The sequence below is a fragment of the Mercenaria mercenaria genome, chromosome 10 (genome assembly GCF_021730395.1).
Source record: "Mercenaria mercenaria strain notata chromosome 10, MADL_Memer_1, whole genome shotgun sequence".
In the NCBI taxonomy this organism is placed as follows: domain Eukaryota; kingdom Metazoa; phylum Mollusca; class Bivalvia; order Venerida; family Veneridae; genus Mercenaria; species Mercenaria mercenaria.
In genome coordinates, this window is record NC_069370.1 from 52,243,484 (window position 1) to 52,260,326 (window position 16,843).

Below are 16,843 nucleotides of genomic sequence, written 5' to 3' on the forward strand. Positions count from 1 at the left end.
TTCAGGGCTTCATTTCCTGCATTCTGGATGCATTTTATAAGCATTTAACAACACCTTTTCCATTGCAATTTTATATACAATATACCCCCTATCTTCACATTTCTCACCTGTTAAATTTGGGGAAAATAATAAAATTAAGCTTTCTTAAAGGTTAAATTCTTTGTTTCGTTTGCATAATTAACATAAACATGAATTAATTTGGGGTCGTATGTAGCAGCTTGAATGCGGTCCTAATGTTGCCTTTTTGAAAAAACAATTTTTCCCTTTTTAGGATTTTCCAGGAAGGGGGTCCTGACCCCCGGACCCCGCTCTGGACCCGCGAATGACGAGTAGTCAGAAAAACGACGAAAACAATTCAATGTTCAGCTAATTGACGTTAGTTTCTGGATAAACATCATAGAAGAGCTTTATTTGTTACTTAATTCTGGGCCAAGTACAGACTTCATATAAATATTTATATCAGAATGGTTACTCCTTAATCCTCCTACACAAAATATATTAATTACAAAATTTCTGTTTGAGTATTGATAAATATAAAAACCATGAAGACGATGTTTTAAAAAAATTATTATACAAACTATAAGAACTATACAACTGTTCTTCAAGAAGTTATTTTTGGAAATGGAATAAGTTTGCGTGCGTACGTGTGTGTGCGCGCGCGTGCTTTCTATTTGTCTTTTATACTGAACAGAAGTAAATAAAACAAACAGTTAAACATGCAAACAGCCGCTTTACTAAACTTGGTGTAACTGAACTCTACGGTTAAAGTGTAGCTGGTTAATCAGTGTCCATCAACAAACAGTTTTTCTGCGGTTATAGCTATACTGTATCGTCCAAGGATCAAAGTGCACAGAGTACTATTATTACAATGTTTATGCGTTAAAAAATTGTTTGTTTCCGGTATCCCAACCTACCCTAAATGTTTGGCCCGACCCTAAGTGTTTTATAGCTTTGGAGATTTTTTAACCTTTTAAGAAAAGGTTGCAAATATGCACTTTTATGCTTTAATTAAACATGGTCAGAGATGTTAGAAATCAACTTACCAATGATGCTCTAAAGGCAGAGTCGCCTTATTTTTATTCACTTTCTTGACATAAAAATAATTTTCGAAAACTCACTTAATAAAAAAAAATCCAAAAAAAAAAATCCAACCTCCCTTCCCTAATTTTTTGGAGCATGTTACCGGAAACAAAGATTTTTTAGGCCTTATGGTCTTCATAATTATGGTTTAAAGGTGTGAACAGGCACGTATCTTATGCAGCAGGTGGAAAGATTAGAACCTTTGTAGTATGGTCAAGATCGAATTGACGTTAACAATTTGTCTGATTACAGTATTTCTCTTTCACTTCTATCAGCTAGGAAGTCTTTTTGGTGAAATAAAATTCTACATTTTTTAAAAAAAAGAGTAAATAAAGTAGAAGAGCGGAATAGAAAATAAACGGTGAGCTGCCTTGATTTTTATCACTAATCAAATAGTTACTAAGTATCAAGGAAGCTTTATTCGTTGATTACTTGATTACATGCTAATATTATAGTTAGTCAATCGACATGTTTGAAACTGAGTGCTGAAGGAAAATAACTGCTATTGTTTTTCACTTAAAACTCCCAACAAGTAGTTTTGATAAATAAGTATTAATTCTTTTTTTTACAGTTTATTCTCTTGTGTCTCAGCTGAACTATGACTCTCCTAAAAAATTCGGTTCTTTCCTTTACTTTAATCTGGATATCTTTGTGTACATCGAAAACGTTCAAGATAGACTATGCTAATGGTGGAAATACCGGCGGAATGGCAGCGTCGGGCCCCTTTGTTGGTGATTCCGGAGGAAGTGGTAGGGGGTTAGGAGGTGAATTGCCAAATGGCGGCGGAGGAGGAAATGGGAACGGAATGGGAGTCAATCCTTTTGCTAGCATATCAAAGGGCAAAGGAGGTAGTCCATTTGCAAGCGCGGCTGGTACAGGAGATGGAAACGGTTCTGTAGGCATGGGTGCTGGGTCGTTTCTTGGTGGAATGAATAATGCTGGTGGTAGTGGTGGAAGTTTAAGTGGCGGCGGAGGTTCAGGTAGCAGTGCTGCTGGGATGGGAGCTGGGCCATTTACCAGTGGTCCTTCGGGAAAAGGCAGCAGTAATGGCGTGAGCCCATTCGCATCAGCTATGGGCAATGGAGGTGGTGATAAGGGCAGTGGGGTTGGTCCATTTGCCGGTGCTGTATCTGGAAAGGGTTCAAGCCCATTTAATGCAAATATGGATACTAGCGGTAAAAATGTATATTGATTCTCTTAAAAAACATACCGGTTCAGTTTACCTTTTAGAAGTATATATGTTAAAGCATATACAATTTCTAACGTTAATTTGATACATGTAGTTCATGCTGACGTGCCCATGGGCCATGACTAGCAAAGATTCAACATATTTTGAAGAAATAAATTTATTTTCAAGCGTCTTCGTAACGATTTGAAACTTGCAAATTCTTTAGTCAGCTTTATTTCAGAAGGATTCTCTATTCCATTGAAATCCGAAACAAAACGTTTTTAATGTTGTGTATGTTCGTTGTGCATATATTTACAGGTGGTATGACAGGTGTTGACTTTTCGTCACTAATGAATTCAGGACCAGGTGGACTGTCGGGTGGGGCTTTTATACCTAGCAATGCCAGTCATCTAATGGGACATGATTTCTCCAAGGACTTGGGCAACTACGATGGCCAGTTTGGTGAAATGAATCTAGGCCAAGGTCAGGGAGAAAATACAGTTGGAGTGGACAACTCGAGGTTTGATACAACAGCATATCAACAAATGCTTCAGCAGCTCTTCAGCGCCGGCAATTCTGGCCAGGAGCTGAAAGATATGGGAACTCCTTTTGACGGAAGCTCGTATACTAGTAACTACAACACCGATAGCGGAGAACATCACAACACAGCAATGGAAGCAAGTGTCGGTTCTTTTGCATCGGCTGATATATCATCATATGCAGGGAGCAGCAACACCGCAACGGGACAAGCAATCTCTCAGTTTCAAGGAATGCAGAAAGGAAACGCTGGACACTACACAGGAAGCGGAAGTGGTAGTTATTCAGGAGGGCCTAATGTAGCGTCTTCTGGTTCAAACAATGACGGCACCTATTCAAGTCCTTTTGACGTGAACAATTATGACGTTGGGCATATGTCACCTAGCTCGGGCGGGGCAGCTGGGATGGGTTCGGGTTCAGATATGAATAAAGGACAAAATCCGTTTGAAATAAATAACTACAGTACAGGGAAGAACATGTTTTCCTTGAATAGCAATTATAATGATGCAGGTTCGACTTCCGGTAATGGCATTGGAACGGAACCTGGACCATTTGATACATCTAAATTTGGAATGTTGGGACAAAACTTAAACAAACAACCCGGAAGTGGGCAAAATCCTTTTGATACCAACAAATATCAAGATAGTAGTGCACTAAGTAATATGATGGGGAATCAAAAATATCAAAACATTGGAAAAGGAAGCGCAGATTTCAACCAAGGACTCGATGAGTACGGAAATGTGAATTTCGGAACACTTTCGGGATTATCTGGCAACACAGTCGACCCTGGTGCTGCTGGAGGTTTAGGTATGACAGGAACTGGTTCGTATTCTGCAGGACCAAAAGGGTCCAGCTCATATAATGGACTTCAAGATGAGTCCGGAAACGGACAATACAGAGCAGAATATACCGGAATAGGTTCGACATACAGCGGCGCAGGGACCGGATATGATGCAGAGTCTAAGAGCCAGTATGAGACGCCATTTGAAGCAGACAACTACAATGATCTCCTTGGCAATCCATTTAGATCAGATTCTTACTTTGATACAACTAAACAGAATTTCAAACTACCTTACGAAACGAACGGTAACTTACAACAGAGTAGCTATAGCAATTCAGGTCCATCCGCAGGGTATAGCGGGAATCGATATGTAGGCTCGGGGCCAGCGGGAGACCCCTTTCACCAAGGCGGCAATTCAATGAGCGGCTCGAATACCATGAGAGGTAAATAATGCATTATTTTTACGTATTGCGTACATTTAACCAGGAAGGATTCTACATTTATGACTTGAAAGGGCTTTTAAAGTGGGATTGTTTCAAAACTACTTAAAGTCTATTTCTGAGATGTCGAATTTGCATACGAGTACTTATATTCGTGCATAAAAACTACTTTTTCACTGGATCCGCCTATGTATTAACGGGGAAAAAGGCGATTCATGTGCTGTTAATGCATGAGATTTTTTGCTGTTTTGTTTTTTTAATGCTTTGTCAGGAACGGACATAATTATATCCTTGCTCAGATAGACATCTGGTTTTTGCGTGTTATTTTATGCATAATAACCTCTATTTGTATCAAGAAATAGTAGCATGAAATATGCATTGTCAATTTGGCGGGTGAAAGGGTGCTGAAATCATTTTCAGGTCGATTATGAAATAATGATGGCATTGCTGATAAAAAATGCAATACAAATGATGCTTAATACGTAAAATAAAAACACCAAGACAAATATGAAGCGAAGGTATATGATAAAAAAAGTCAATAAACGGCTGGTGTGTGCCTTCTTGCCATAACGGCATACCTAAAGACTATAGTTTCATAATAGCCCGAATATACTCTGGGTGTGCCATTAAGGCAAGAAGGCACAACCAAGCCGTTTAACCTCTTAATAATAACAGTTTTAAAAATAATGAGAATCATTTATACGCGGCAATGTCAGGAAACTCCAGGCAGATATTGAAGAGCACAATTGCCATGTATTATTAAAACTTAGTGCAAAGAAATTGTTAAAAGGCAGATATATGCATTTTGTATTAATGCAGAACATTTGTTTGGGTTATTTTTTTTAGTTACGGTATAGCAGAATATCGCAAAACAACAGATTTTTTTAGTAAACAAGCAACATCTTGACAAACAACTTATCTGTCCAATACATGTTTTACTGTTCTGTCCCATAGAATTGGATACTTAGATATTCTAACGGAGTTGTAGACCTACCCCTTTAAAAAGAATGCCATTTATAAAGAAATAATTGTAAACAATTGTCAAAAACGATGTTTTACGTAGTTATGTTACGTTTAAATATTGGTACATTGTTGCAAATGCATCAAAACGAAAAAATGTAACAGCTTTTTAAAAATAATGAGTTTTCAAAGGCGCTGAACTGCCCAGAAGTGTGACCCCTTCATGCAGTCCCTTTCCGGAATTCAATACATATATGAGTAAAATTGACAATGGTTTTGTAGAACAATAATATATGCTTAATATGCTGTTTAATTTTCATGTAAAACAATGCTTTCTTTCCATGATTTGGTGATGTTCGAACTTTTTTCTCCGAAACATGGACTTAACTCAAACTCAACTTTAAGCAAAAGTAAGTACCTCAGCTTTAGTTACGATAAAATTGTATGTATATATACGATAAAATGATGTTCTTTTCCTGTTACAGGACGACGTTCAGTCCAGAGACAACCTAACTGAATCACTGTTATTGGATGGAGTTTGAAGTAAATAAATCCTCACCAAAGGAGAGCGTTGTTTCTTTTCTTTTCTTTTCTTTTTTATTTGAATTAATCTCATTGAAAAATTTTCGGAGGTAATGTGGAGCAGAATTTCTTTATTACAAACTACATTTTGTGTATAATGCATTTTCCTGAATGCACTTTTCGGCGCAGATAAAAGTAAATAATCTAAATATTGAAGTTGGTTTGGAAAATGGGCAATAACACCTGAAATTATATACTGAAAGCCTTTCGGGCGAGATTTTATATCGAGGTCCAGTTAATAGAAGATCTTTTAATATACTAGGTGCAGCTCTAAAGTATCAATATTATATCGCATATATATACAAGACCGTTCGTAATTGAGATTGGCCTGCTATATTTCATGGTTCGCAGACAAGATACTAAATCGTATATATAGTCAATATTGGACATTTGGTGAGCCAAAAACGCAATAATCAATTATCGTGTCTAAAGTGTGGTAAAATGTCCCGTTCCTATATCGATTATCGCATTGTGTCTGCTGACTCCGAGAAAAGTGGGGAGAGCACAATTTACAGTGAAATCGATAATCCAAGAGAAATCGCTTTGTTCGAATCATTTGTGAATATAGCAGACGAAAAATTTCCACTTTGGATAACATCGTTCACTTCAAGTAAGTGTTTTACATTTTCATTTTAAATAGCTTCTCATCCACTGCGTTCTATAATAGTCATCGGCATCATTTAGTCTAAAGAAATCTGGAACATTGCCAGCGTGGTTAATAACTTAATAGGCCAATTAGTAAATACTAATTAAGCACTATTTAAAGCATTAAGTACTTGGAGATGCAGGGTTAGCTGTTCCTACCATGTTTCTACAATACTTACAAACATATTAAATTATGACAATTTTAATGTTCATTTTTACATGACTGACAGCTATCCCTTTTGCTGCACACATACAGAAAAAACTCCCGTCAATGATTCCATACATAAATTGCGGTCCATGGTTTGTGCCGTTGGTCAGTTAAGGACGTGCGCTAGAATTCCCTGTATATGAGATGGGCGGAATTTTTCCCAATAATAGAATTTCTTCAAACTTTAAATATTGAAGGAAAATCATCTAAGAAACAAAAATATGCAATCAAAATGATAGGTCACCGGTATTGAAAAAGCCCTTGAAAACGGCATTTTTGGGGAAAATTCTAAGAATGAAATTATATTATTGGGAAAATTTTCGCCCCGAATTCTAGCGTACGCCTTTAATATGCCTAGTGCTACGCATGGTAAGTAATTGAGGAAAAACTTTGAAATTAATTAATCACAGCATGTAATAAAATGAATGGATTGCTGGTTCGGACCGAGGCCTGAGTATTAATTGTTTGGAGTATTGACCAGAAAGCTATTCAGTAAGTGTGTAATGCTTGATATAGATCTACCAATTCTAAAAACAAGTTTCTCTCTTTTTTTTTTGCAAGACTCTAATATAGAATGTCTAGATCTACTTCGCTTAAAAATTATACTTTGTGAAGATACATAGCAAAACTGAAGGGGGCCTACTAGTGTTAAAATTATCCCATGAAAATTTCGAAATAAAATCCCCGAAATTATAGATTGTTATTCTCAGTTTGACAAAGGAAATATGAAAATCTCATCATGGATCATGCAAAACACGCGGACTGTTTTTTATTTATTGAGATCTATTTATTTATTTATTTATTTATTTTAAATATTTACTGATAGATCTAGAATCTAGCCCAAAAAAGTCTTCTAAATCTAGATTATCTACACAAGAAGCTCAGTCTCTTACAGATTAGGCCTAGATCTGTTATTTTGAACTGATTGCTGTTATTTTGTTGTTGTTGTTGATGTTAAATGAAAGAATAAACCAATTTTCTTTAGATGGCCTATTAACTGTGATGGGTCTGTTGTGTTTAAAGTAGTCGTTCACGGTGCGGTTCTTTGAATTTCTACGTCATCGTCTTCATGACGTCACACTGCAAATTCTTCTTAATATTACAGGACTTCTTGACAACTTCAGCATAGACTTCAGAGAGATGATTCGTATGGTGAGATCATGTGACCGTTCACAGCGACGTCTAGCTGTATTTCTTATCGCCGTGGTGACGTTAGAAGTGACGCTAATAAGCTCAATCATCAAACATGAACACAAGCTTGCACACGGCGACTGGGAAATGAAAGGAGACTCAAACACAATGTCGAACAAAAACTTGAAAAAGAATGCAACTCAATTTTCAGAGGTAAAGATTTTAACATAAATTTTCAAAACTTAAGATCCAGAACGGATTATTTGTATTGATTTATTCTTTACGTAGGTAATTTGATAAATATCCTAAAGTTCTACCGACGTTATAATAAAATACGTCAGCACGCTCGTGACGTTTAGACGTTACAGTCATAGTCACCAAAAATAAAAGACTTGTGAGTAGCCTAAAAGAAAGTAATAAATTTTAAAATATATCCATATTTATGTACTTCAGCTTTTATTGAAGTGGGATGACAACAAGTCAAAGAACTGGAAACCATCCGACGACCTCCCATTTCACGTTAGGAAACGAAGAATGGAAGCCCGTGGCCACGTACAAGTGTGATTTTGGATGTGCGAGAGCATTTCCTACAACAAGGATGGAGAAACAATTACCACCACCATGTGCAGAGGTAATTTCCGGTGTAACGAAAGGTTTAGATGTAGACCTATATAGATCTACTAATGCTATGATATTATTTGATCCATCTTTTTCCGTAAAAATAGGCCTACTTTGTTTTTTTTCCGTAAACCATTTGGACCACTGTTTACCGTTGATTTCTCTTTAAATATAAGGCAATATCATGATATAATACATGATTTAAATGAACTCCGACGGTAGTACTAGCAGCTTTTAAGTCTTTGAATTTCTCATCAAAAACGATTGATATGGGGTTATATTCGATTGTTAATTTCGGCCTTTTGTTCACCATTTTCTTACTAGATCTAGAGCTCTACAGTATGCCTTTTTTTTTTTAAATGAAGTGTTGTAAAAACTTTAAGGATAACTTAGTTAGCGTAAAAGCAACATTCCAAAGCAAACATAGAGCGGGTGTGGGTATTTCCGAACAGTTAAGCAATAATGTTGAATGTTCGGAAATACCCACTTATATTGCCATTTAGAAACAACTTGTTTATAGAGTGATTCCAGCTGATTTAGTGTGTATAATTCCGAACTATATAAGTATACAGATATTGTCAGTATAGTGTATTGAAGATATTACCTATTGGACGTGTATTTCCGAACAGAGGGGGTAATTCCGAACAACAGTGGGGCTAATTCCAAACAGTTCCAACTTCTTAAAAACAGAACGTTTGTTTGTTTACAATGATAAACACAGACATTCTTTACGGCATTACTTGCATTTTTAACAAAGAAACTTTATAAAACAAAACATATAACTGGAATTTACAGAGCATCTGTATCTAAACCTAAATTTGCAGAAGCACAGCACAACATCTGTGACAACTTTCTACATGATTAATGTCCGAAAACTGAATATGGTATTAACACCCTTATACATGATGCAGTGTGCAGTGTTAAAAATGTCTTAGAATCTGTGTTTAAATCAACAGTATTTGCATTCAAACGGAATTCGTCTGTATAGCCCAGTAATTCATCTGCCACACATTTAGGGTGAAATCTGCATCCACAATTGGTGCATGTAGGTTTTTCACATGCATATCAGTAACGTGGACCTTGTCGTGCAGGGTTGTCTTGGCATCCAAAATCTGCTTGCAACTCTTGTCAAGCTCATGCTATTGCTACACCAGTCGCCGCCTCCTCTACCACAGACGGATCATATTTCACATGTTTAAAACGAGCTAATATGAATGAAAGAAAGTTGAACTCATTTTACTAAGTAGTAGATTTATTTATTTGTTACTGTATCTTTTTTATATAATATATTTATTTATCTACTTATTTATTAATTTATAGTCTAGCTCTAGTTATTTGCTTCAAATATAGTATATTATTAAGTCTTTATATATACTTATTTTGGATAAACTGTTCCTCATACATTGATTGTTTGGAATTAGCCACACATTAATTAACAAGTGTGTCTAATTCCGAACGGCTTCTTTGATCTTTCAACGTTTTCCTTAATGAGAAATGCAGTTAACTCCCTTCCCACGGGACACTTGTGATGTAAGAATTCCATCAAAACATTGTCAGCGGTAAAAACCAATACTTTTAGATCCTTACATACTACTTACATCAAAATACGAAAACAGGTAAGAACGACATGCATGCAAGCTGTCTTATAAATTCTAGTCTATTATTTTGAAAAGGTGCGCGACAAAACTTTGCATTCATTGCAATATGATATGGAATTCGTTGTTATCCTGTATGTGACGCCGTAGATTAGACTGATGCCTTTCAAGAATACAAAAATGTCATTGGAAAAATTTGTTCGGAATTACCCCCCTGTTCGGGATTACCCACACCCGCTCTATGTAAAACTGTTTAAAAAATCTTTCCAAAATTGTGACTTTGGCAGGATTTATTACATTTTGGCCATATGGTTGGCATTCTTAAAGATATTTAAGAAATCTAAAAAGATCCTATCAACATTTTTGGAGACTTTTAGAATGATATATAGACTATAATAGTAAACAGGCAAAATAATCGCGAAGATTCAAGAACCCTGTTACGGATTATGTGGATCAAACCACAGGCACTCGGCGAGTGGCCTGGACCCCACCCCACCCCACTCCCCTTAGCCCCCTGTGCTACGACCCTGGAAAAAACTGCACCAGCTTGTTTTGTACCATATAATTACATGAAATAATAAAGTTCTATGAGAAAATATCATTTCCTATATACCCGAGTACTAAGAAAAAATACATATATATAATATTTTAGTAGCCTACTCGGGTATATAGGATATGATGTAACTATAAAGGGAAAAAAAACTTCCAAGGCCATAAAAAATACTTAGGGTCGGGCCAAAAATTTAGGGTAGGTCGGGATACCGGAAACAAACAATTTTTAGGCCTAAGTAAATTTTGGTAAGCCGGTATAGTTAGGTTGTGTAAGTAAATTTTGGTAAGAGTTTAGATTTGGTTATGTAAGTAAGTTTGGAACAGATGGTTTAGTTAGGTAAGATCTGGTTATGTAAGTAAGTTTGGAACCAATGGTTTAGTTAGGTAAGATCTGGTTATGTAAGAAAGTTTGGAACCAATGGTTTAGTTAGGTAAGATTTGGTTATGTAAGTAAGTTTGGAACCAACGGTTTAGTTAGGTAAGATTTGGTTATGTAAGAAAGTTTGGAACCAACGGTTTAGTTAGGTAAGGTTTGGTAATGTAAGAAAGTTTGGAACCAACGGTTTAGTTAGGTAAGATTTGGTTATGTAAGAAAGTTTGGAACCAACGGTTTAGTTAGGTAAGATTTGGTTATGTAAGAAAGTCTGGAACAGATGGTTTAGGTATGTAAGATTTGGTTATGTAAGTAAGTTTGGAACAGATGGTTTAGTTAGGTAAGATTTGGTTATGTAAGTAAGTTTGGAACCAACGGTTAAGTTATGGTAAGATTTGGTTATGGAAGAAAGTTTGGAACAGATGGTTTAGTTAGGTAAGATTTGGTTATGTAAGTAGGTAAGATTTGGTTATGTAAGTAAGTTTGGAACAGATGGTTTAGTTAGGTAAGATTTGGTTATGTAAGTAAGTTTGGAACAGATGGTTTAGTTAGGTAAGATTTGGTTATGTAAGAAAGTTTAGTTAAGATGGTTTGATTAGGTTAGGTTTGGTAAATGTAAGTAAGTAAGTTTGATTAAGATGGTTTAGTTAGTCTAGATTAGGTTGTGTCAGTGTAACTTAAGTTAAGTTTTGTTAAAATGGCTTGGTTTGATTAGGTTTGGTAAATATAAGTAAAGGTTATATTAAGCTGGTTTAGTTATGTAAGGTTTGTTATGTAATTAAGTTTTAGTTAAGCTGCGCTGCTATCCCTACTACTCGCGTGTGGCCTGTCACTTAATTTTTAACTTGGTAAGTCTAAATCACCTGACGAGGCGAATGCGATTTGCCTGAAGGCAGTCGGGTCTGAAGTCTTTCGTCCTTCAGTACTGATTCATGGGTCGGAGGAAGTTGTCAGTTAAATACGCAATATAAACAAATCCAGAATCTGTTGAAAAATGAGATCAAATCCATATAAATCGGTCTATCAATTTTAATTCTTAGTCATTTTTAATTTTTATCTTGCATACTGAATCAAAAGAGTATCTTGAAAAGTGAAAAAAAAAAACACTTCTCCCAAAGTAATTACTGCTAGTAGAAAGACCGACATATGGCGTCTGTACTGCGCGGCAGGTTAGTTCTAGTATTCTGTCAAGAACCTGTACAAAGTCGACTTTTAAATATATGTATTCCATTTAAGGTAATACCAAATGTTCCTGGGGCAAATGCGAGAGAAAAATGGGCCTCGTCAACGATGCGGGATTTCGGAGAATTTGGTGAAAACTCCCGTAAACAGGTGTACCAAGAAAGTAATACGGCGTTCAAGAAAAACAAAGCTTTACAATCGACGGACCTAGGGCTGTTACAGGAAAATTTTAGGATTCCTATGACAACAGTGTATGGGATTGACTTTAACACTAGTATGTGCAGAGCCCATATACCAAAATGTACAAGGATGAGTAAGGACTTCAATACGAGCAGTTTGTAAGTAAATATTTTTGTTGCTTTTTTATACCTGGATTGTAATATGTCGTTGAAACCGGCCCTCAGAAAACAATTCAATTGAAGCTGCACGCTTCCAGGAATACATTCGTTTGTATTCGGGAAAAAAATGAGCCATGCCATGAGAAAACCAACATAGTGGCTTTGTGACCAGCATGGATCCAGACGAGCCTGCGCATCCGCGCAGTCTGGTCAGGAGCCATGCTGTTCACTAACAGTTTCTATAATTGCAATAGGCTTTAAAAGCGTACAGCATAGATCCTGACCAGACTGCTGGTCGCAAAGCCACTGTGTCGGTTTTCTCATGGCGTGGCTCAAATACAGTTGAATCTCGTAATCTCAAATTCTAAGGGATCGAGCGTTTTACTTCGAGATAACCGAAATTCGACCTGAACATGTTTTCGGGATGGAACTTGAAAATGAATTCGAGATAGCTGGAATTTTGTGATAAGCGAGTTCGAGGTATTAGTTTAAACTGTATAACAAAGTGAATCAGTGAATAATAACGATTTAAAACTGTTTACTAGTAGTTTGTAAACGGTATTGAAAATACCTCTTCTCGTGTAGCATTGTTGTCAGAAAATATTACCTACTTTAATAATGTTATCGTTGCAGTCTAAAAGTTTTGATATTAATATTTTGCCTTTTCATTTTACGGCGCAATGCACAGCACAAGTTATATAGCGCGAAACATTACTAAGTTTTGGTTTCACATCTCAATTACATCGACATTAAAATATGAGGTATGGAATCAAAACTTTTAATACTTGCTTGAATCACAGAGATACAGTAAAACCAGGTATTCAGACCTTATTAGTCGCCTCTTATGATCATGCAAGGGTAAGGCTGTTGTTCTAATTCTTTTCACACACAAGATGTCGTCCCAGAAGCACATGGGCCACTAATATTTTCAAATACAGTTTAAAATGCATTTAGAGGCACACTTATTATGTCAAGTTTTTTACTCGAATATGACAGGAGCTAATGCTCATTTCAAATGCAGTATTCAGTCTATTGTTTTGGCATTACATTTTCTTTTCTTTCAGATCCAGTGGCTATGACCAATTCATCACCGAAGCCCAGTATGCTTTCAAATGGCCATCAACCGATCGCTTAAAAGTACCACTGCATTTCCAACGCCCATCCCTTCCGAAATGATATGTTATTTAATAAGCTTTAACTTTTGTGATTTACAATCTGAGGAAATAAAACTACACAATATTAAACAGTTTCCCAGTTTCTGTTTCCTGATTAATTTGTTAATTTGTCGCTTTAAATTTCCTAACCTCGAGTATCTAACCGTTTGCTATAACTGATGGTACAGTTTAGGCCTTCACAATGTATTGGGCGGATAAAGATTGCGAAAAGCCGGATGGGAGTGCCAGCACCATCACACCAGTTAGCATGACAGTAAGCACGACTTTTGACTAAGAAACCTTAAGATTAAAGAGTCGATGATGAATAGAAGTTGTATACTAGCGGTCTCTGTAACAATGGCCAATTGTCTTCAAAATCAATAGTGGTCATTTACTGCTTGCAGCCAATGTGCTTGCCAAGTGTCGAGGGTAGTCGCGCTCAAACTATTAAGGGCAATGGCTTTAACAGTCACAGTAACCTTTCCCTTTGATCTCAAGATCGATAGATGTTCTCTATTACCCACAAGCAATGAGTCAGCCAACTTTCGGGTATCGTTGGCCAAGGCTTCCTCTAGATATTTAGCAGAAAAGGTTTTCATACTAACAGCTTCCTTAACATTAACCTTTAAACCAGCGAACTCGAAATAAATAGCATATACTATCTATTGCCCACGAGCAATGTAGGATCATATGTTAGGGGGTTCTCGAGACATTTAAACAGAAAGTTTTTACACTAGCAATCTCTGCGACATCGTATTTTGTTAATTTCTGTCCATGAACAACGTGCCTGACAAGTTTGAGGATCGCAGAACTTTAGGCTTTATTTAGGGACCTCCGTGGCCGGTCGGTTAAGGTCGCCGACTTCAAATCACTTGCCCCTCACCAATATGGTTACGAGTCTCACTTTGGCGTTGAATTCTTCATACAAGGAAGCCTTTCAGCAGGCTGCGTAAGGTCGGTGGTTCTACGCAGGTGTCCGTCAGTGATGAAATAATGCACAGACGGGCACCTGGGGTCTTCCTCCATTATCAAAATGCGAAGTCTCGATATGACCTGTTATTGTCTGTGTGACGTTTAACCAAAAATATAACAAACAAGAGGGCCATGATGGCCCTATACATCGCTCACCAGAGTTAATCTGGCCTAATGACCTAATTTTTGACCCCGCATGACCAAGAGTTGAATTTGACCTAAAGATCAAGACAAACATTCTGACAAAATTTCGTAAAGATTTGGTTACAACTCTGGCCTCTAGAGTATACACAAGCTTTTCCTTTGATTTGACGGGTGACCTAGTTTTTGACCCAATATGACCCAGATTCGAACTTGACCTATAGATTATCAAAACAAACATTCTGACTAATTCCCATGAGTTTCAAACTTAAATTATGGTCTCTAGTGTTGAAAAGAATTTCCTTTGATCTGGCCTTGTGACCTAGTTTTTGACCCCACATGACCCAGATTCATACCTGACCTTGAAATGATGAAGACAAACATTCTCACCCAGTTTCATAAAGACTGAGTCACAAATGTGGCCTCAAGTGTTCACAAGCTTTTCCTATGATGTGACCAGGTGACCTTGTTTTTGAACCCACATGACCCAGTTTCGAACTTGACCTAGAGATCACCAAGACAAACATTCTGACCAAGTTTCATAAAGATTAGGTCAAAAATGTGGTCTCGAGTGTTCAAAAGCTTTTCCATTGATCTGATCAACTGACCTAGTTTTTGACCCCACATGACTCAGTTTCGAACTTGACCTAGAGATCATCAAAACAAACATTCTGACCAAGTTTCATAAAAACTAGGTCAAAAATGTGGTCTCTGGAGTGTTCACAAGCTTTTCCTATGATTTGACCTACTGACCTAGTTTTGGACCCCACATGACCCAGTTTCGAACTTGACCTAGAGATCATCAAGACAAACATTCTGACCTAGTTTCATAAAGATTGGGTCAAAAATGTGGTCTCTAGTGTTCACAAGGCAAATGTTGACGGACGACGCACGTCGACGGACGCTGGACAATGACTGGTCACAATAGCTCACCTTGAGCACTTTGTGCTCTGGTGAGCTAAAAAGAACTAATATTTAGCAAAAACGGTTATCATACTAACAGTCACTATGTCCTTTACAAAAATTAAGGGCCAGTGTTAGGGCATTTAAGGCTAAAATTAGCATTTTGAGGTCGGTTTAGGGGCTACTTATATGGGTTAGGGGTTACAAGGCAGTCTGAGACAGCTATATCCCCCACCGCTGTTATGGGATGGAATTGGGTGGAAGCATTGACTTTGTTAAGTATATTTTATAGTCCTTGTATGACGACATCAATGAATTTGTTCAAAACCTTTGACCTAGAGTTGGTTGCGACATTGACCTGAGCCGACGTGGCTGAGTTCTGCACATCGTCTTGATAAGGTGATCACTTGACCAGTTTCATGAAAATCCTTCAAGGGGTTAAGGAGAAACAGAGCGGACACAAAATGGAAGACTCAAACCTTTGACCTGGAGATGTGACTTTGACCTCCAGTCGACATGGCTGACTCGCGAGTTCTGCTCATCGACTTGATGAGGTGATCATTTGACCGGAGATTCATGAAAATCTTTCATGGGATTAGACACAAAATGGAAGGTTCAAACCTTGACCTAGCGAGTTCAAATATGCCCTCCTTTATAGCCCACAGGAGAAAAGTAGGTATGTAATTTCTTTATGATGTGACCTTCACCTTCGACAAATTAAACTCACTAGATGATCTACTCAGCATTACCAATCGTCCAGTAAAGTTTCAATGTTCTTGGTCAAGCGGTTCTCAGGTTACAGATTGGAAACGGTTTTCCATGTTCTAGGCCAATCATACCATGAAGTTCCAACATACCAGGTCAAGTGGGTCTCATATTTTTATTGATCGGAAATAGTTTTCCATGTTCTTGCCCCGGTGAATGGGGATCATCTACTGTGCATGACAATTCATTCAATTAAGTTTCAACATTCTGGGTAAAGTGATTCTCAAGTTAATACTTGTAAACGGCTTTCCATGTTCAGGCCTTTGTGAACATGACCCCCGCCCCCTCCCCACCCCACCAAAAAAACAAGAGGACCATGATGGTCCTGAATCGCTCACCTCTTCCCACATGACCCAGTTTTGAGTGTGACGTCGTTTTTTCTATTATTTGACATAGTGACCTAGTTTTTGAGCTCATGTGACCCAGTTTTGATCTTGACCTAGATATTATCAAGATAAAAATTCTGACCAATTTTCATGAAGATCCGTTGAAAAATATGGTCTCTAGAGAGGTCACAAGGTTTTTCTATTATCTGACCTATTGACCTAGTTTTCGAAGGTACGTTACCCTGTTTTGAACTTATCTAGATATCATCAAGGTGAACATTCTCACAAATTTTCATGAAGATCTCATGACAAATATGGCCTCTAGAGAGGTCACAATGTTTTTCTATTTTTATACATACTGGCCTAGTTTTTGACTGCACGTGACCATGTTT

At 37.2% G+C, this 16,843-nt stretch overlaps 1 protein-coding gene across 3 annotated transcripts; it reads left to right on the forward strand.

Moving 5' to 3' along the window:
- Positions 1 to 1,350: 1,350 nt before the first annotated feature.
- LOC123561567 (uncharacterized transmembrane protein DDB_G0289901-like) lies at positions 1,351 to 13,439 on the forward strand. Of its 3 annotated transcripts, none has more exons than XM_045354038.2 (7): positions 1,351 to 1,441; positions 1,652 to 2,255; positions 2,567 to 4,009; positions 5,452 to 7,745; positions 7,986 to 8,163; positions 11,907 to 12,190; positions 13,255 to 13,439. In XM_045354038.2, the coding sequence occupies exons 2-4, from the start codon at positions 1,679 to 1,681 to the stop codon at positions 5,481 to 5,483; spliced, it is 2,052 nt and encodes a 683-aa protein (XP_045209973.2). In that variant the 5' UTR covers positions 1,351 to 1,441; positions 1,652 to 1,678; the 3' UTR covers positions 5,484 to 7,745; positions 7,986 to 8,163; positions 11,907 to 12,190; positions 13,255 to 13,439. The 3 variants fall into 3 exon arrangements, with proteins under 3 accessions (XP_045209973.2, XP_045209972.2, XP_045209971.2); XM_045354037.2 differs by lacking the exon at positions 1,351 to 1,441 and having other exon boundaries at positions 1,533 to 2,255; positions 5,452 to 6,158; positions 7,507 to 7,745; XM_045354036.2 differs by lacking the exon at positions 1,351 to 1,441 and having other exon boundaries at positions 1,533 to 2,255.
- Positions 13,440 to 16,843: the final 3,404 nt, after the last annotated feature.